Source organism: Xyrauchen texanus, chromosome 17 (assembly GCF_025860055.1).
Source record: "Xyrauchen texanus isolate HMW12.3.18 chromosome 17, RBS_HiC_50CHRs, whole genome shotgun sequence".
Taxonomy (NCBI): Eukaryota; Metazoa; Chordata; class Actinopteri; order Cypriniformes; family Catostomidae; genus Xyrauchen; species Xyrauchen texanus.
The window spans coordinates 19,846,558-19,867,474 of NC_068292.1; the positions used below are offsets into that span (position 1 = coordinate 19,846,558).

The 20,917-nt window shown below is 37.1% G+C and overlaps 1 protein-coding gene across 4 annotated transcripts in view; it reads right to left on the reverse strand.

Annotated features, from left to right (window-relative positions):
* Positions 1 to 6,214: 6,214 nt before the first annotated feature.
* LOC127657905 (DEP domain-containing mTOR-interacting protein-like) overlaps positions 6,215 to 20,917 on the reverse strand; it is a 39,138-nt gene continuing 24,435 nt past the window's right edge. For 2 of the 4 annotated variants that reach the window (XM_052146884.1, XM_052146882.1), the window contains 3 exons: positions 16,131 to 16,201; positions 15,333 to 15,437; positions 6,216 to 8,274 (listed from right to left, as the gene is read on the reverse strand). In XM_052146884.1, coding sequence (XP_052002844.1) covers positions 8,146 to 8,274; positions 15,333 to 15,437; positions 16,131 to 16,201 — 305 coding nt within the window. In that variant the 3' untranslated portion in view covers positions 6,216 to 8,145. Of the gene's footprint in view, positions 8,275 to 15,332; positions 15,438 to 16,130; positions 16,202 to 20,917 lie in introns of those variants that run through there. The other 2 variants (XM_052146885.1, XR_007972334.1) reach the window with 2 other exon arrangements.

Here is a 20,917-nt window from a genome sequence, read left to right on the forward strand (position 1 = left end):
TACGCTGGCAATTAAATGTGTAAATATGAAGAATTTAACCTTGTGTTAAAAAAGAAGATTACACAAATGGACAGATGTTTAAAGAAATGTTTTGTGATGTCTGCTACAGATCATTTCTTAACTTTTATTAGTGGAGAACATGACATTGAGGTGAAAGTGATAGAGGCAAAATGTAACACTGCCCTCTTGTTATAAGACAAAGGAACTGCACTTGTGGACAAATTTTAGGTCTATTTTGTGACTCAAAATGACCTTGTTGTGGTCATAAGAGTTGGTGACAGGGGCATCGCTAGACCCCTTTTTATAGGGGCATGAGCCGCAGTAAAGTTATGCTGTGCCCCACTAAAAAATTAGGGATAAATCCATGTCTGAGGATGAGCGAGATTCCCTTTTAGCAATATGGGAAATGTTTTCTATTCATTTGATATTATTTTTAACATGATTTAAATAATTTGCATTTACATAAACATTACATTTACTCATCTGGCAGACGCTTTTATCCAAAGCACCTTACAGTGCACTTATTACAGGGACAATCCCCCTGGAGCAACCTGGAGTTAAATGCCTTGCTCAAGGACACAATGGTGGTGGCTGTGGTAAAATAAAATAAAAATAAAATAAAAATAATAAAATGTCATAAAAATCAGCAGAACAGGTATTAAGAGCACGACTTCAGCTAATTGAAAAAAAAGCAGAACATGAAATGATCCAAATCATTATTGAATTTCTTTTCCTTTAATTTTAGTCTCAAAGGCAGATCTCAGTGTAGCCTAACCATGATCAACCAAAGCCAACACTGTGTATATAAAACAAGAAAATAAAAAAAGATTCATATTTAATCTGAACTAAAAGTATCTGCTATCTATCTTTTCCTAACCTCGGGGTGCCCTTGTTTTCCCATTCAAAGTCTGTAGACTATTATTTGCACCATCCTTCTGTGGATGTCTCTGATGTCACAAGGACATCCTCAGATTCTAATCAAGATATCACTACATCCAGGTGTGATATCTAGCCACTGCTAGATTCGTAATAAAGACTCCAAGTGAGGACTAGAACCACTCCTGTCCACTCTCGGTACAGAGTGCAGGGTGTCTTAGGCCTCTTTTATTCAGGTACAAACAGCAGCGCCTCACTCAATCTCTCCACCAGACAGTCCCTAACAAAATAATAAAATCTACCTATCTTATTTTTTTTTGGTTGATCAAATTTACACCGATAAAGCTGCCTGCATTCTTCAAGTTTACACCGATAAAGCTGCCTGCATTCTTCAAGTTTACACCGATAAAGCTGCCTGCATTCTTCCACCATAAGCTGTAGGGGGCAACAGCTGGGTCCTCAACATGGATATTGAAGGATAAAAACTCAGAGTCGGGTTTTGCAGTAATCAAATGAGAGAGAGTTTACTGATTGTTCTCTGTAGGTTCAATAATCATCACAAGTCAATGATATACAAAATAATTAAAATGAATGAAAGACACATGCAAAACTATTCAGTGAAATCAATAAGTGCAGCACAATGCTCAGTCAGAGAATGCACAGAAGTGTTTTCAGTCTGGATTTAAATATGGCTACCGTTGGGGCACATTTAACCTCTTCTGGAACTAGTGGCATAATAGCTAAACGCTGTCTCACCTTGTTTTGAGTTATGTCTAACTGACTTGATCATAATGATCTGAGAGGTTTGTTAGGCTTATATTCTACAAGCATATATGAAATGTATTTAGGTCCTAGACTATTGAGCGATTTCTAAAAGAGTAATTGTACTTTAAAATCAATTCTAAATGTAACTGGAAGCCAGTGTAAAGGGACTGAGGTCTGGAGAAATATGCTCAGATCAGTGGCGGAGCTAGGGGGTGGCCAAGGGTGGCCATGGCCACCATGGACTGAAGCCTGGCCACCCCACACACAATTGACGTTTTTGAGCACAAGACTTAACATGTACTGTACTAAAATTTCTGTGCCACCACAGACTGATCGCTGGCCCCTGCCCGGCCACCCCTGTGAAAAACTCCTGGCTCCGCCCCTGGCTCAGATTTGGTGATGTAGCCGGCCCTACTGGTAATGAATGCATGAACAAGTTTCTCTAAGTCTAAATCTAATTCTGGCTGTATTTTTTAGATGATAGTTGGCTGATTTAGTTATTGCGTTGATGTGAAATTACCAAAATTACACCAATATTTCTTACTTGATTTTGTCTATAGGCCTATGGATTCAAAGAATGTGTTCGCCTTTGGAATTTCAACTTTGTTGCCAATACAATGACCTCTGTCTTGTCATTGTTTAACTGAAGGAAGTTTTGGCACATCCAACTGTTAATTTCATCAATGCACTGGCACAGAGAGTCTATGGGGCTGTAGTCATTTGGCGATAGGGCTTGAAAGATCTGGGTATCATCTGCATAGCTATGGTATGCAATTTTTGTTTTTCATAATTTGGCCTAGTGGGAGCATATGCAGGTTGAACAGGAGCGGAGCCTTGTGTGACTATGCACGTCAAAGATATCCACTCAGATTCATAGTTTCCAATGTTCACATAGTAACCAATACCTTCTAGAAATGACCTGAACCAGCTGAGGACCGTCCCAGAGAGCCCTATTCTTTATATGTTGTGAAACATGCTATACAACTAAAAATACTGCACTTCTTTCTTTTTGCGAAAACACATTGCGCATGGTCAGAATCTCAATGACTAAAAGATCCCAGATAAATAGTATTGTGCAAACTAGTTTATCCAAAAAAACTTTCTCATGACATAATCCACCTGAGCTGGTTATGATGATGTTGTGTTGAGTCATTGCCTCATGAAATCTTGACAGTAAACACTGAAATAATAAGAAACCTGCCATTAGTTTTATTATGTAAAGATCGTGGTTTTGACTGATGTTTTCATTTACATTCATTCATTTAGCGGACACTTCTATCCAAAGCAACTTATCGATTTATCTTAAAGTCCCACTAAAAGTGCTGCATTACAAAGTTCCAATTGCTCATTTTAAATTGCTTTCAACAGAGATTAGAGTGAAACAATCATTTTTATTTTATTTTTTATTATTATGAGTGTAGGATCAAGTGCTCTCAAAAAAGTTTTTTTGAAGACAAAGAGGGAGTCTGCTTTATGGATGGAGTTGACATGGTCATTCCACCACTGAGGTACAGTGAATCTGAAAGTCCGGGAAAGTGATTTGGTACCTCTTTGTGTTGTTACCACAAGGTGCCACACATTTACAACATAAATCTGCAGAAATTGTTTTAGGTGAGCTGGAGCCAGCATTAGAAACTTGACCTAGATGTGCAGCAACCATCAGTCAGTGTAGAGAGACATTAGAGGTGTAACATGCGCTCATGTTGGGTTTGTTGAAGACCAAACGTGCTACTGCATTCTGAATCATTTGAAGAGGCCTAATTGCTAATGCAGAAAGGCTGGCTAAAAGAGCATTAAAGTAGTCCAATCTAGATATGACAAGCGACTGAACAAGGAATTGTGTAGCATGTTCAGAGAGGAAGGGTTTTAATTTCCTGATATTATTTAGAAGAACTTCTACATGATCTGGCTGTTTTGAGATGTGATCGGTGAAGATCAGTTGGTTGGTCTGACCGTTTTGGATGGTGTTATTGTAGATGAAACCAGCTGAACAGGAATGTTGTGCTCAGTAAATATCATGCAATAGGTAATGATTTTGTCACATAAAGAACCTGAGAGAAAACATCCAAAGCTACAATAAACATTAAATGTGTCTGCCTTTGGGAAATTATTTTGTCAACATTATTCCTCATAAATAAATATCAATAAACAAGAGTGTTCTAAATAAATTACTGATAAAATGAAAGCAATTGTTTACCCAAAAATGTTAAATCTCTCATCATTTACTTACCCCTTTTATATCCCAGATGTGTTTGACTTCTTTCTTCTGCAGAACACAAATGAAGATTTTTAGAAGAATATCTCAGCTCTGTAGGTCCATACAATGCAATTTAAAGGGTACCAGAATTTTAAAGATCCAGAATGTACACAAAAGCAGCATAAAAGTAATCCATACGACTTCAGTAGTTAAATCCATATCTTCAGAAGCGATGTGATAAGAGTGGGTGATTACTTTAATCTCCACTTTCAATGCCACATTCTACTTCTTTTGTTTTTGGCGATTTCCATTCTTTTTGCATATCACCACCTACTGGGATGGGATGTGAATTTATAGTAAAAAAAGGACTTAAATATTGATCTGTTTCTCAACCTCACCTATCATACTGCTTCTGAAGACACTGATTATATCACTGGAGTCTTATGAATTGCTTTTATGCTGCCTTTATGTGCTTTTGGAGCTTAAAAATGTTGGTACCCATACACTTTGTGAGGACCTATTCTTCTAAAAATCATCATTTGTGTTCAACAGATGAAAGAAAATCATGTACATCTGGGATAGCTTGAGGGTGAGTAAATTAATTAACTTTCATTTATGTGTGAATTATTCCTTTAATAGACATTTTTCTATTAACAATGGAAATGTTGCTCAGCTGGTAGAGCATGGTGTTAGCAATGCCAAGATCATGGGTTCAATTCCCAGTGGATTGATAAAATGTATAGATTAAATGGGGTGGATTTATGGTTTCTGAGGCCCCAAGCAACCGACCAACCCGGGTCCCCATTTCGAAAAATGTTGCTTAAAAAATGACAACATTTATTTTAAATCATATGTTAAATTCATCCTATCAGCCATTGTAGCCAAGTACATTCATTTTTTGGTGAACAGGGGTGCAAAACTACTTCACCCAGTAACATTTTGGAATTCCGTTGTTACAGGATTTATATTAACAATTATATTATACAATTAACCCAACAGTTATTTATTGTTGTCTAGATTGTCATTATATATGATACAGTATTATTATTATTACTTAGGATTTGTTATTCATCTAAGGGGCAATCAGAAATGGTAATCAAGTGAGATTATTTCTTTCCTCTGCCAGTTTGCCAGCAAGCAAGTTAACAGCCTATACCATCTTAGTTTTAGGAAAGTGCCAGGTAAAAGTGAAGGAAAAGGAATTTTAGAAGATAGTAAGAAGAGTGTGAGCAAAGGCTGTGCTGTGGAGGAGCTGCAGTAGTTCATTTATTCAATTATTGTTTATATATGTTTGTTTAGTTCACTTTTATGCCACAGTGTCATCTACTGTATACAGTGTAGAAAATAATGAACTCATTTCAATAAAAAATTGTCACATTTACCTCCATATCAGAATTTCATTGAGACATATTAAACAGAGTTAGAAATACCATAGTTCACATTACTGCATTCAGTATGGTCAAAATACATAACATTCAAATTGTCCCCTTCATTAATTAATAGATAAGTAACATGAAATTTCAATTACATATTTACCACTGAACTAAAAATGTCATGGTTTTTAATTTCAGAAATCTGGTCACCTTATTTATTCAGATCTCAGTGCTGCCATAGACCATGCCATTCTCCTAAACTGGCATACGTGGACAGACAGGCATTAGCCTGGTTTAGGATGACAATGTGTTAAAGTTCGAAATTTGGAAATTAATACTTTAGTAAATACATTAGCCAAATGCATTTAACCAACAGGTGGCACTACAGTTAAGCTTTATAGTTCAGTCAACAACATTATGTCATCCATGTACACAAAGTTCACGTGGGTAGATACATTTTGCGGTTGTATACTCTATTAATTGCTAAATGTGTCTGATACAGATTGATATATGATAATATATAAAAACACTGATGATTTATGTCAGAGGTTATAATTACCATATCTGGATATGTGTATATATATATATATATATATTTAAGGGAGGACATTTTTAGGTTATAAACTGTAATTACAACAGTACTATGCTATAAATGTGGTTTATGAGGACATTTCTAGTGTCCTCATAATTAATATCGCTTAAATAAACATATTAAACAACGTTTTTATGAAAATGTAAAAATGCAGGAAGTTTTTTGAGAGAGTTAGGGGATAGAATCTATAGTCTGTACAGTATAAAAATCATTATGTCTGTGGAGAGTCCTCATAAGGTTAGCTGCACTAAACTGTGTGTGTGTGTGTGTGTGTGTGTGTTCATTTTGATAGTCCTGACAAAGTCCTGGATCAAAATGATCTAAACGCAATAGGAGGATGAAGTACCTTTCAATGTCATGTCAATCCAACTGCATATGATTATGGTCATTATTTAATAACCATTTTTAAAATGCATATATAGAAAGAATACAGTATTTAACTGAAATCAAGATGTTTAATAAAACATTAAACAGACATTTATAATGATTTAGAGCTGCACAGAGAAATACAGACATGGTACCACGAGCTTACTCCTTACAGATTCAGACATACACACATGCATTGACCTCATTTGCATTGAAATCAGAGATTTGGATGAACTTTTCCCTTTTAATTTCAAAACAAGAGTAATTAAACATAAAAGAACTATCATTATAAGATTAGCTTATGCTTTGTGTACACTTCCCATTGCTGGAGAAAATGTGGCACATTTCTGGACCGGTATTTAAAAGAATACCCAGACAAAACATGCAGATTGTCAAGATCACCCTAAAATATTCACCTATACCACAGCCATAAGAAAAGGACATGGTATATTCTTTAAAATAACTAAAGATATTACATGACCTGCCATGAGAATTAGCAGCACAATACAGGTCTTTAAGGCATAAGATTCATACTAAAGGTTGGGGACTTAATATGCACAAAAAGTTCTATAAAACCAAAAGATCATTGTTTTCCTGTTGATTTGCCATCCTCATCAATTTAAATGAGTGCAAACAATGCCAAATGAACAAGAAGCATCCTGCAAAACCACTGTTCCTCTAATTCAGTACATGTCTGCACATGATAGATGTAGTTTGGCAACAGAGCTTATTTATTGTCCAGTTCATATAACACTTTCAGCTGTGTCGTGATAAATAATAAGCACTACTGAGGTTAAACACTGTATTTTTTCCTGCACAGATGACTTGTACACAATACACATGCATAGGAGTTCTTTACACATATGGCACTACTGTAGTTTTTCAGTTAGTCTGATCATTTCTTCAATAGTGTTACATATGTTTTCTTAATCTAGTTTCATATTTTGGTGACTGAATTAGAAGACTGTATTTTCTTGTTGATTGCTTTTTGTCATATAAACATTACATGACTATTCTACATTAAACTATTCATGGCAAAATATTTTGCAGTTAGGACAGTAACACTTTCACATAGATTTATTTTTTGATGCTGTTGTATAATATAAACATTATACTGTTAACTACATGATTGCCTAATGGGCATTTAGACAAAATAAATAAAAACTATCTTAACAAGATACTTCAACTTGTACAACTGATATGAGGCACAGTACAACATATATTAGATGTGCGTTAGCTGTGTTTCACCTAAAGAACACACTCTGTAAGTGCTGTTGTTGGTTTTCCCCTGCATTAATATGGAGGCATAAATTCTCTTTATTATTTAGAAGTGCCGGAAAACACGACAAGTATTTAAAGCTAATCACACTAAGGTAATGTGATCAATTTCAACTATGCTAATCCAAGACAGCATTATTTTTATACACAGATAACATTCATTCTTTAACTTGAATGAAGAAACAGTCAAAGAAAAAACAAAAGAGCACTGAACTTTGCTCTCACATGAATGGCACAAATTCGTTTTGCATCTGATCTGCTAATTTATTTAGATTTCTCAGCAAAAATGGTGTTTTAAATGGAACGGTTCTAAATAAAATCTGCTACAAAACAATATTTGGCAGTGCTTTTCCACATGATCTCAGCAGACAGTCTCTGGATGACATGGATGAGTAAAAGTCAACGAGGAGCCAATGGAAAGAACACATCTTAAAGTGTGGATTAGTGTCATGCTCTCTAAGTTAATGGTTTGAATTAAAATGATGCCATTCCACTTGAAAAGAACGTTCCACTCAGAGCTTTGAGTCCAACTAAGAGCCTTGCCTGTATCTCTCTCACACACACACACACACACACACACACACACACACACACACACACACACACGCATGCACGCACGCACGCACACTCATGCACAGCCAATACAAACTGAGAGGAAACAGAGACAAAGAAAGAAAGACAATAGAAGGATTGTGTCATCAGTATTCCATTTCTTCCATAACCTCCATAAGCACTGTTCTGGGTCCAGTGAGGATGAGTTTGCTGACAGTTCTGTAGTCCAAAGTGAGCACATTCAGTCCATTAACTGCCACAACAAACTGACACACCTGTAGAGTTAAGCAAGGAAAAATGTAAGTACAATGTGGCACAACAACTGGGATAATATTTTGTACAGTACATTAAGACAATGTACAGATAACAACGAAATGGAATATGGAGCATATACACAATGGCAAAATAATCAGATTTTAATCTCTGTGCAGAGAGTTGTCAAAGCTAAAGTGATAAAACGTTTCTTTCATGGAGAAGATTGACTAAAAGAATGAGAGTCTCAGCACAAAAGAGCTTATTAAAATGATCTACTGTACATTGTCATACTTCAGCAAAATGCAGGAACTACACATTTTGTTCTCTTAGTCTATGATCTGTCCTTTGACAGATGAGTTTCATTCAACTATGTTCAGAAAATGTGCTAATCCACATTTGACTGGATAATCAAAAAACCTTGAATCCATTTTTCTCAGTTTCAGTTCTAGTGTCCTGTGTTTTGCCTCTGTAGTGCAGAGTTTATTAAAGATTTGTTACATTCTGCAGAACAATAACTTTATATGTAGCTTTGATGGAGTCCTTCCTGGTAACCCCTTATTGACACTATCTACATCAAATAATAAATAAGCAACCTGGCATGTCATGCCAAACTTGCCCTTGTTATATCCTTAATTGAAAGCAAGTCCTCCAAACATTTGCAGTTTGCTTATTTTGCTAAGAGGTTGCCATGACCTAGACAATATGAAATCATAATAATGATATAACTAGAGTTGCATATCCTGAAGGAAATATCAATGCTTGCAATGCAGCAAAAGAAAAATATAAAAAAAATCTTCTATAAAATTACAGTGACAAAAATTCTAAACTCAAATATATATAGGAGGTATAGAAGGAAAAAAGGAGGGGGAGAGAGAGCTTGATAGTTTCAGTATACGTAATATAGATAGATACATTAAATATTTGTAAGTAAGAAAAGATCAACCTGAGTTCAGTATGCAATTAGATATAGGAAAGAACCAATTTGCATCCTGAATCATCAATTCAGAAAATATGACATAATCATTGTAGGTTAAATTTTAAATGCTGAACATTCTTTTTAAAAAACAGCACATGCTGGGTTCCCACTCTTTTCAAGGCACAATTATCCAGGACATTTCCAGGACATTTTATGTGCACAAGTGAAATATTTAAGTAAAAAAAAAAACACATGCATCAATTTAAATCAAGCAGTTTTGTGTGTGTTTTTGACGGTAGTATCTCCTTTCCAGATACAGTAAGCAGTTTGCTACATGGCCCAGTGTGATTACTAATCCCCTTAAAGCAGTGATTTAATTAAATAAATACATTGTCTGTATGTGCTGTGCACTTCACACTGTCATCTTACACACACACACACACACACATGCACATGATGAGGTATTTTCAGTGTATGAGCACCCGGCTTCACACATTCAATTTGAAGTGCGCATCACTTGCAGATTATACAATTATTTAATTAAATCACATACTTTTGCAGTTTAATTATCACAATAGGACATATCCCAATTTTTATTTGATTAATTGTGTATTCAACATTCATTTTCATCCAAATATGTCACATCTCATGACTCGATTCCTGCACACTACATGTGATGACCACGGTATAAGCCGACTCTGTTTGTTGAATTATCGAAAATTAATTCTAGAATGCTACCAACCCAGGGTGTGAATTAATTGTAAAAACAAATCAGTAGTCCGTCCATCATCGTTGTCTTAAGTTTATAACTCAAATGTTATTTGGTTAATAGCAATGTTGGAACAAAACAAATCATAATTTGTACAATATCAATATCTAAACTATTTTGTTGGGCAATGCAGAGATGACAGCAGACAAACAGAGCATGTCAGGGATTAGTTAACTAAACTTTCCAGGACAATGAATTATTTTCCAGGAAATGTAATTTTTATTATTTGTTTTTTTCTCCCATTATTCTCCCAATTTGGAATGTCCAATTCCCAATGTGCTCTAAGTCCTCATGGTGGTGTAGTGACTCGCCTCAATCCGGGAGGCGGAGGCTGAATCTCAGTTGCCTCTGCGTCTTATCACGTGGCTTGTGTGTTACCGCGGAGATATAACAGGCTTCACGCCATCCACTGCAGCATCCATGCACAACTCACCGTGCACCCCACCTAGAGCGAACCACATTCTAGCAGGTTACTCCATGTGACTCTACCCACCCTAGCAACCTGCCAATTTGGTTGCTTAGGAGACCTGGCTGGATTCACTCGGTGCGCCCTGGGATTCGAACTATGGACTCCAGGGATGGTAGCCAGCACAGTCAGTGGTCTTTACCACAGAGCTACCCAAGCCCTCGATTTAGGTCTTTTTTTTACATTTCATGACTTTTCCATGACTGGAAAATTGCACTGCAAAATTCCAGGCTTTCCAGATGCATGGAAACCCTGACACATATGTTTTGAAACAACATGATGACGACTAAATAATGGCAGAATTTTTATTTTTGGGTGGACTCTTCCCTTTAAGGACTTGTATGTTTTTAAATGTAACTATTTGACCAAGTTTAGTGGACATGGCCTGAAAGCTCCAAGAGGATTTACAGTCAGAAAATGTACAATGAAGTGAACAGAATGTTTGGAAATATGCTGCACGTGGCCCATTAATTAACTTTTATTAGACGTGTTATATACGAATATACACAGCACATGCACAACACACAAAACACATTCTTAATGTTAGTTTTAAGTTTAACAGCTTGACAGTTCCAAAAGACAATTTTTTAACTTACATCTTCAAAACTGTCTTTTTATATAAACAACACTTTAAAAATGTTTAACCAATTCACATTAGTAGCTAGTTAATATGACACATCCCTACCTGCTGAGACATGTTTTTAGAGGTTAATAAATAATTTTAGATATTTAGAAAGGGGCTTATATATTACTGAAAGTTGTTTTCAATTCAGTATGACTAAATATACTTGAAATGGCCAAATCCTTGGCCACTTAATATCACTTATGTTTCTATCACGTATATAAATTATATAATGTATTATTAAATTACTGTAAGCTAAATGCAACTATTTTATTAAAATTATAGCAAAGATCTTTTAATATTCCTATTTTTCAACATATTAATTATGCTAGTAACAATGCTCAATATACTGTAACAAAGTTATTGAACAAGTGCAGCTCAGACGTTGTCTTTAAAAGCACAATGCTTTTCCCTCAGTAATTGGTCATAATTGTAGTTAATTAGTGCCATGGCTGCTGAGTGCTACACTATCACTCCACTGGGTTAAAGGGCTGGTCAAGAAGAAGGTATGGCAGGTATTATTCCTTTCATAACTGTAAGGTAGATAAACATAACATTTTTTAAGTTACAAACATATACATCCTAGAAAAGGATGGAACAGGTGGAATCATAGAGCAAGGTATATAAAAATATATCTGAAATGTAAAGAGGTCACAAGACCCCCATCCCAATGGGGATGTTGATTTCTTTTCAGGTTTTTGGACATTCATTTACAAAATGGAACATTACTTTTTGGTCATATTCTGCGTTTTTCTTGTATTTTTCATCATCGCCTGCTTATGGCCTTGTTTTATGGCTTTAATCAAACAAATGATTTCCAGCTCTCTTAGCTTAGTGGTAAGACCACCTCAAGTTGCTTATCGACCCCTAAGAATGAACGATGAAGATACGAGGGTTTAAAGCTCCCATGGTAAAGGTTTTAGCATGGTACAATGTTTGATATGATTGTGATCATTTTATGATCAAAGGAGGGATTGTGAGAAATATGAAATTGTACATGCTGTTCTGCTCCCTGTATGTGTTTCTGGCCTTCCATGTGTGTTCAGTTAACCCCAGATGCAGGCTGCAGTGCGCACGTTAGTGAGTCAGAATATTTAGCAACTGCTGACCGATTTCTTCTCTTCCTCTTTATGATGTTCCGCATTCTTATTTCTGTGAGGTGATTAGGTCATACTCGTGCTCTTGAGGTGAACAAGGTCAACCGTAAGTCTGGCGCATCTGCATTTGGCCCTTTTCCTGTATTACTCCAGAGCACCCATTTCTCCCCCTTTGACCCTGGTTGTCACTATCCTATTGGCTGATTCTTTGTTCCTTTGTCATATGAAGAATATAAATAACATGCTTGCTGTAATAAACATTGAGTAGACTGAATACAGACCGACTGCGTGTTGTTCTTTCTACTTCCTTCGCAAAGTCTCCAGAGACTCAGACTCACTGGGCACGAACATAGAAAGACGGGACCAGGGAATTGGAGATCGCGACTAGATCCAAAATATTCCTAACACTGGTAATTACAAGGGTATTATGCTATAAAAAAAAAAAAAACATACTAAATTATATTTATTTTTGAAAATCCAAAAATGCAGGAAGTTTTTTGAGAGAGTTAGGTTTAGAGGTGGGGTTAGGGGATAGAATCTATAGTTTGTACAGTATAAAAATCATTATGTAGTGGAGAGTCCTCATAAGGATAGCCACACCAACATGTGTGTGTTTGTGTGTTGTAATCAAACCATCCCTGTCTCTTTTTCATGAGGCTCTTCCTGCTCATTCTGGGTTGTCCTTCTATAGATCAAATGAATGTAACATCACACAAGAGAGCGACTGTGCTTCCAGATTTTTCAAACAAGCCGTAAGATTGACAACAAGCATTTGAAATGGGTACTGCAGTCCAAATTCAATATATTGGAGAGTTGTCTGGACCGCCCAAGACTCGAAGCTCATGCGGGTTGCCAGAATGTTGTCATGCAAATTAGCCAACTTAGCATCCATTTTAAAGTATTTCTGGGCTTTAAGCTGTTTCCATCTTCCAAAGGCATCTCCGATATTTATCCTTGTTTTACTATGCCTCTGGTCATGGTGATTTTTAGATGGATGGCAAGGATTTTTAGGTTTTGTGGAATCTGTTATTTCTGATACGGTTCGTTTGATGGCTTCCATGGCACGCAGTGTAGTTTGTCAGTAAACTTGTTCAAAACTGGCAATCCGGCGGTGTCGAAATACTACACCGTGTATTTCACACAGGTCAAAACAAACAGAAATTCCAGTCCAGTATGGAAACTTCAATGTAGAATATACTGGCTGTAGCATTGTTATTGGAGAAGCCAGTATTCAACGTATCATGTTTCCTAATTCTCAAATGACATATTATAGTAATTTTATGATTTAGTATATAACAAATATTACTTATAGCACCTTTAAGCACTGTCCAGTATAATATAATAATGTTTGTTAACGTAAATTAAAGCTGTTATAAAGTGATATTTTATGGAAAGTCAAGAAAATATTTATTGTTAAAAGTACAAAATAAGTTTAAACTTTGCTGTATCTGAATTTGGCGTACATGTATCAGGATGTTTAAAACACACTCTCAAACAAACAATGCCAAACTTATTAAGCCTGAGATATGTGGCTTGTAAAAGTAAAACAAAAATAAAAATACCCAGCAGTTGTGCGATATGCCTCTTGACTGCTTTAAGTACACATTTCACTTATTTCACTTACACAATAATATTTGACCACTGGTTTTAATGGTTTGAGTTACTCCTACTTTCAGTAGAAAAATGTTATCAGTAATGCATTTAATTTTCTTTAGCATAACCACAAAAACCCATTATGCGTTGTGGTGGTGGTGAAACTGGGTACTGTTACACACATACAACTACTTCAAGATTTACATATTTAAATTTCATAACAACTAAATATTTTAAGTTGTATTCATTTAATTTAGTTAAACATTACACAAATAATGGAGATGTAATTTTGTTATGAAATTGAAATGCGTAAATCTTAAAAAAAAGGCTGAAATTGTTTTTTTTTACTGTAGATAATCACTGGTCTTGTATTTAAGCCTTATTTTTGTCACCACTGTCACACTTTAGAAGTTAATATCAGCTCTTTGTGACTTTGTGTGCTTAATAAATGGTGGGAATCTACAGAAGCCCAAATCTCCACTAATCTTTAGGAAATGGGGAGTTTCAAACCCCCCACACAGCACTTTTGGTCTCTTTTCTAGGGTACCTTAAGAACCTGGAATTGTCATGCCGAGCCTTTGTTTGTAAACTGCAACTTCATCTACTGGATGTACACCACACAACTCATGTACTTACAGTAATAAAACAGAATAGAAAAAAATATGGAGCATGTGGAGCGGAGGGGGGCGGGGCCGGGTCGGAATATCGCGCGCCCGGTCCCCAATCGGCCTGATGAGGCGCGCGAGGGATAAAGGCGGCCGGTGACGATTGTTCGAGAGAGAGAGAATTACGGGCATGTCCGCGTTTGTGTTTGTTTATGTTGTGTTTTAAGTTTCTTATTAAATTATTATTTATGTTGACAAGCCGGTTCTCGCCTCCTCCTTGCCCATCCTTTAACTGTTTTACATTGGTGCCGAAACCCGGGAAGGAGGAGGGATGCCCGTCGCAGAGTCCTCGACACTGCCGTCCACCCAGGGGAGCGTCGCTGCCATCTGCCGGGTGACGGAGTAGCCCGACCGCCCGGATGCGGGGTACGGCCGTCGTCCGCGGGGCAAGTGGGGACTGGATACCCCAACCGCCTGGAGAGAGGGAGCCGCTGCCGGGGGCGGAGGAGTGCCCTGCCGTCCCCAGAGACGCGGAGGGGTCGAGGGAAGACCGCCGTCCGCGAGGGGAGGAGGGAAGAAACTCTCCGACCGCCCGGAGCGGTAGAGCCGCTGCCAGGGGCGGAGGAATGTCCCCATTTGCCGCCAGAAAAGCGGAGGCGCGTTCTACCCGCTGGGGGTCGACGGTTTCACTCCGGTTCGCCCGGGGTTGGAGCGGCTGTTGTCCACCTGAGTGTGGAGGAGTGTTCGAGGACCACGCGACGGTACATCAGAGAACCGGTGAGTGAGCTTTTTCTCTCTCTCCTCTCTCTCTCCCTTTCGCACTGTGTTGGCCTTTCCGCATGTGTGTTTGTTTATGTTGTGTATGTTAAGTTTCTTAGTAAATTATTATTTATGTTGACAAGCCGGTTCTCGCCTCCTCCTTGCCCATCCTTTAACTGTTTTACAGAGAAATAAGTGAATACAACCTTCAACCTTTACACGATATGGACATATACTGATTAATACTGTACCTTCATTCCAGCTGCTACAGCGGGGCCGCCAGGGTCCACTGCCTGGATGTGGCAGGGTTTACTTCCTCTCACCACAAAGCCCCAGCCAACTGCATCTCCAACAATCTGCAGACACACACATAACCTATTCAGTTCTAGCTCAAATGCTTACAGAGCCAATGCAGAGACTCAGTGAGTAAAATATGCTCTTGTTCATCTAAAGGTTGACCAAAATGTACTTCTTACGCAGACATTCAAAACATGTTCAGTGTATCTCTTCCAAGAAACTGGAGCAAAAATACTGATGACTCATCTTAAACTCACTAATTTAGTTAAATAAAATGCTCTCTAGTTATAATACCACCTACTTCTGACTATCAATAGCAAGTAGCAAATAATAATTCTGGGCTGTGACATAAAGCCTAGTAACTATTTATAATGTCCAGATATCTCCTGACTCATCTTCCTGTTTCAATAGGAAATACATTAACAAATGTAAAGAAACCTATCCTCTTCAAGCCATTTCATCAGGCTTTAAGTAAGCTAAATGACAGCTGAAGACAGAATGAAATTTCAGATTCATTGACCTGGATCCTTATCTGGACTTAGCTCTTCCTGTTGATCCTGTTAAGGATTGGAACAACATCGACATCTCTACGTGCATCCAGGAAAAAACTTCCTCTCACTATTATTAGTTGTGAACCTTTCCTCCCCGTAAATGGATTCTCAGAACCAAACACACTTAAAATGCAGTTAGAGCTTGGAGTCTGAGCAGATTCGGCGAGCATGTGTGCATTTGTTTGTGTATGTGTGACTTACTGTGAATGTCTTCTTTATGTAAGGTCCACCAGAGGTCTGAAGTTCCTCTGGGCTCACTTGTCTCTTCAGGACTGTGAATAAAGACATACAGACAATGTTCCTCAGTCATTAACTCTAGCCTGTTTTCATTTCTTTTCCAAAAATAAAAGATAATTTGGCTATTAAAAAGGATTACAAGTGAAGATTATCTATTCATTACAGCAACACTAACAAAAATGTACTTTACTCCTCACCTTGCGTAATGCTACAGTTCTCTCACAATCACAATCTCTCACATTAAAAAGTCAACAAAGAGACATCCTGAAACAAAACATGTGGTTCTTCAGAAACAGAAAGAAAGAGTGCTGTAATGAGGGGCTGAAAGCTTGTTTTTTATCAAGTAATGAGGTAATGGGGTCACTGTGATGGACTAATTTAACACGGAAGAGGTTCTAATTACCCTCCTCTCTGCATCTGTAATGTAATAAGTGAGCTAAACCCTGAACCATTTGGCCACTATTCTGGATCAAACGCCAAAGCTGCTGACTGACTTCGGATTGGCTGAGCTGAAAGACCAACTCGTTATGAAATTTAGCTATTAAGTTACCATACATTTTTTAAATAAGAAAACAGAAGCAATTTATTATGGACATAATAAAAATAATTATGTAAAAAATGATGAACATCTGGCAGATTCTGCAAATTTAGAAAACAAAAAAATTATACAAGGAAATCACAATCAACATAAGATAAATGTAGTGTGCATAAAGAGAGCACATGGCCATGCACCTCCATCCCCCCTTCAAAGTCACATACAATGACACATCCTTTATCAAACAAAGCGAGAGGATTGTGTGTAAGAGGGACTAAGAATCTTTAGTTACAAGACAAGAGAAAAGCACAGAAACAGAGAGGAATATAAGAGAGACAGAGAGAGAGAGAGAGAGAGAGAGAGAGAGAGAGAGAGAGAGAGAGAGAGAGAGAGAGAGAGAGAGAGAGAGAGAGAGAGAGAGAGAGACAGACACGTGGAAAGGTTATGGAGGTTGTGTGCATTTTGTATTGATTTAATGTAAGCTTTACCTGTATATTCCCTAACGTATTTGGAGGTCATTGTGTCATTTGCAGTATTATGTTCAAACCAGTCTCCGCTTCTCAAAAAAAAAAAAAAAAACGCACTCTTAATTTGTTCCTCAGGTTTTCTTTTTGTTGATTTGAAGGCAGGTCTGTGATGTAGGAGTAAGTTATGGGAGTACTAGAAAATAAGCTTCGGACAGTACATATTCGAAGAGGTGAAATTTGTTATTAGACAACAGTCACTGATGTTTTCTTTAGGTTTGTAGATCTTTGATTTAAATTTCTTACAAAGCTTAAAATCAATAAAAGTCATACTATTTCCATTCAAAAAGATTTAAACCATTTATTATATTGAAATTTCTAAAAATATTTTACTAGTGAGTAACTTTCGGTGCGTCTGTGGCTCAGATGGTAGAGTGGGTCGGCCACCAATCGCAGGTTTGGTGGTTTGATTCCTGGCCCACATGACTCCACATGCCGAAGTGTCCTTGGGCAAGACACTGAACACCAAGTTGCTCCCAATGGCAGGCTAGCACCCTTATATAACCAAAATCAATGCAGAACATTGTATCTCAAAAGGAATACAATGTGGCCACCTATGCCCTACTTAAAGCCTGATGTGGACAAAATAGTTGCCCACCCCTGTTCTATGCCCTAACCCCACCCCAAAATCAAACCCTCAAAAACCTAACCCTCTGCATTTTTATATTTTCAAAACAAAAAACATTGTTTAGAATGTTTTTTTAAGCAATTTGAATTATGTGGACACTAGAAATACCAGATTTATAGCATAATACCCTTGTAATTACCAGTTTGTAATCAATAAAAATGTCCTCGTAAACCACTGAACTAAATTTTTGGAGTAGCTTGCCCAACACTCTTTGCAGCTTCACAGGTGTTCATTTTGGACCCACGATGTAAAACAGTTACTTTATTAGGTCTGTGTCTGACTGGGTTTCTTTCATTCTCTCTTTTTCACTTTTTCTCTTGTGTTTATTTTATTTGCATTGATTATAGGAGGAAAGCAGAGAGATTCCGGGATTGGATGAGCACAGTGACCAACCAGAGCTAGGCAACGCTACTGCCAAACCAAGAGCATTCTCATCTCCTTACATACCATTATTTCATGTAAAATTACACAGAAGTAAACCACACAATGTCTGGAGCAACAATCAAGAGCAAATATACAACATGTAATTACTTAAAATTCTATTTTGTCAGTTTGCATCTAGGAACAACCAAGTTGTTCTTGGACAAAGAGGAGATCTTGTTTTAATAGAGAACCTCAGGCTGTATGCAGAGCAGGGAGAGCTTTGTTTTAGTAAAGGGGTGAGTCATGTGGGATCCACCCAGTGTCACTCTTTTTTTTGTAATTTTATTAACAGTTCTTATTGATACCATCCACAAGACAGACAAACACAACATAAAATATGGAATCAATTATATACATTAATCCCCTTCCCCCGAACATCACTCAAGTGGAAGTGACCAATGAACCAAATGCCTGAGACCAAATGCATAATAATTAGGGCTATCAATCGATTACAAATTTTAATCGAATTAATTACATGGTGTCCCGATTAATTAATCGCGATCAGTCACATATACAGATATTTGCTGAGAAAGCCCCTCATATAACAATAATTCAATATAGAAAGATTATACATATTTATATCAGTATATAATTATACATAGCTACCTTTACATATTTAAAAAAAATAAATAAATAAATATAAATATATATATAATTTTAATAAAAATCAGATAATTAAAATGCATTACATTCTTGTAGCAGAAGAGTTAATAATTGATAAGACAAAACAAAAAGCGTCTTTAGAATACAATGTATTGTTTACTACCATATTATTGATCATAAGTCAATCATTGGCATACAGTTCACAGCAATCCATTTCACAAGTGGATTTGTCAATCAGTTCGACAGTCAGACATGCTTGTGTAGCGTCTCGGGTGTGATGTGTCATAAACAGAAAACGTTTAGTTCACTGTTTCAAGTTAAATATAGTTTAATACTCAATCTTTAAACACACCTTGAGATCCCTTAGTTCACATTTGCGCTCCTTCAAGTGTTTTGAACGCAAGAATGTAACGCAAGCTTTCGTTGTTCTGCCTACTGAAGTGTTTTCTTCACTGTATAAACTGTGTGTTGCTCTTACAGCTTAAATTTCACTTACTGCCATCTGGAGTAAACAGATGGTATTACAAGCTTGCATTTCTCAGGAATCTTCCTTATTATGGTGCCATTAATTGCATACATTTTTTTAACGTGTTATTTTTTGTCAAATTAATCGCACTGATTTAACATGTTAAATCGACAGCCCTAATAATAATAAAACTAAATCTTGGGTAGGCCTAGCCCACCTTTGTCAATCGATTTATGAACTTCATTGAAATGTAATCTGGGATTTTTTACTACTCCAAACCTTTGGATTAAGACCAATTGTCTCTGTATCCTCAGAATTTACAAAAGGAATGAATAATTCTGTGGAGGCAAGGCATAGTGGGTTCAGAGACGAATAATAAAATATCATCTGTATAAAACAAGTTTATGCGCCATACCTCCCGCTACCACCCCTGGAAAATCATCTTCCTTTCTTATCCTGGCTGCTAATGGTTCCAGGGCAAGTCAGAACAATAATGGGAAAAGAGGGCAACCCTGTGGGTGCCCCTGTCCAGAGTAAAATAATCTGAAATTAATCCATTTGTTTGTACCACTGCTACCGGGTGTCTATAAAGTAACTTAATCCATCCAATAAAAGTATTCCCGAACCCGTATATTTCCAAAATCTTAAAATGATAATCCCATTGTATCATATAAAACGCTTTTTCGCCGTGAGATGGCAGCAATCGGAGTCTGATCATCCACCACTGACCACATGATAGTGATGTGACGTTATTAGAAGAGCTCGGGTCCCAAATAAACCCCACCTGATCTAATTAATGACCTTCGTTAGCATTGCCGACATGTTCAACAGTTGACGCTGGATCTCTTTCACCTCACTGGCCATATTTAGTCCTGGGCTTTCAGCCTGTTGCTCACTGGCTTCAGCTTGAGCACGTAAGTGGCTTTTAATGTCTCCAGAGCCTGAGGAGTTTGAATTCTTTGACATATTGTCTTCAAAGAACAGTTAAGAATCAGATAGTATCGAATCTCAGTGGTTTATGACATAAAAAGTATTAAAAGTAGCAAAGTGCGCAGAGCTCGCCATTCAAACGTCCGTATATAAAATGAATATAAAATGCTCTTCTGCCCTTCTGTCTGTTGGCTGTGCTCCCTGCTTTTCCTTAAGGGGACCATGTGTTCCTGCCAGACTCATAAACAAACACACTCAACACGTGTACACACTCCGTTCAAGGTTCTCAGCCTGAGAGTTTTTATGGGTCAGAGAGTTTATTCCCTCATCTACTCTTTCTTCACACAGGCACACTGACTGGGATAAAACGGATTGTGACACAGCAGGATAGAAATGGTGTGCATATTTAGTTAGTTATAATCCGTCCCAATTACTTTTCCTGTTCTGTAAATAAATTTTTCTGTTCTGTAAATAAAAGCTAAAAATGACCGAAGACAATATCCTTACAATATGTAATCAGGTAGACACCATGTTCAGAAATTTACAAGGACTTGTAAAGATTTCATAAAGGGACAAAAAATGCCCATGTATTTAAAATATGAGTGGAAAAATTACCCCGTAGTGCATGCCTTTTATTTTTAT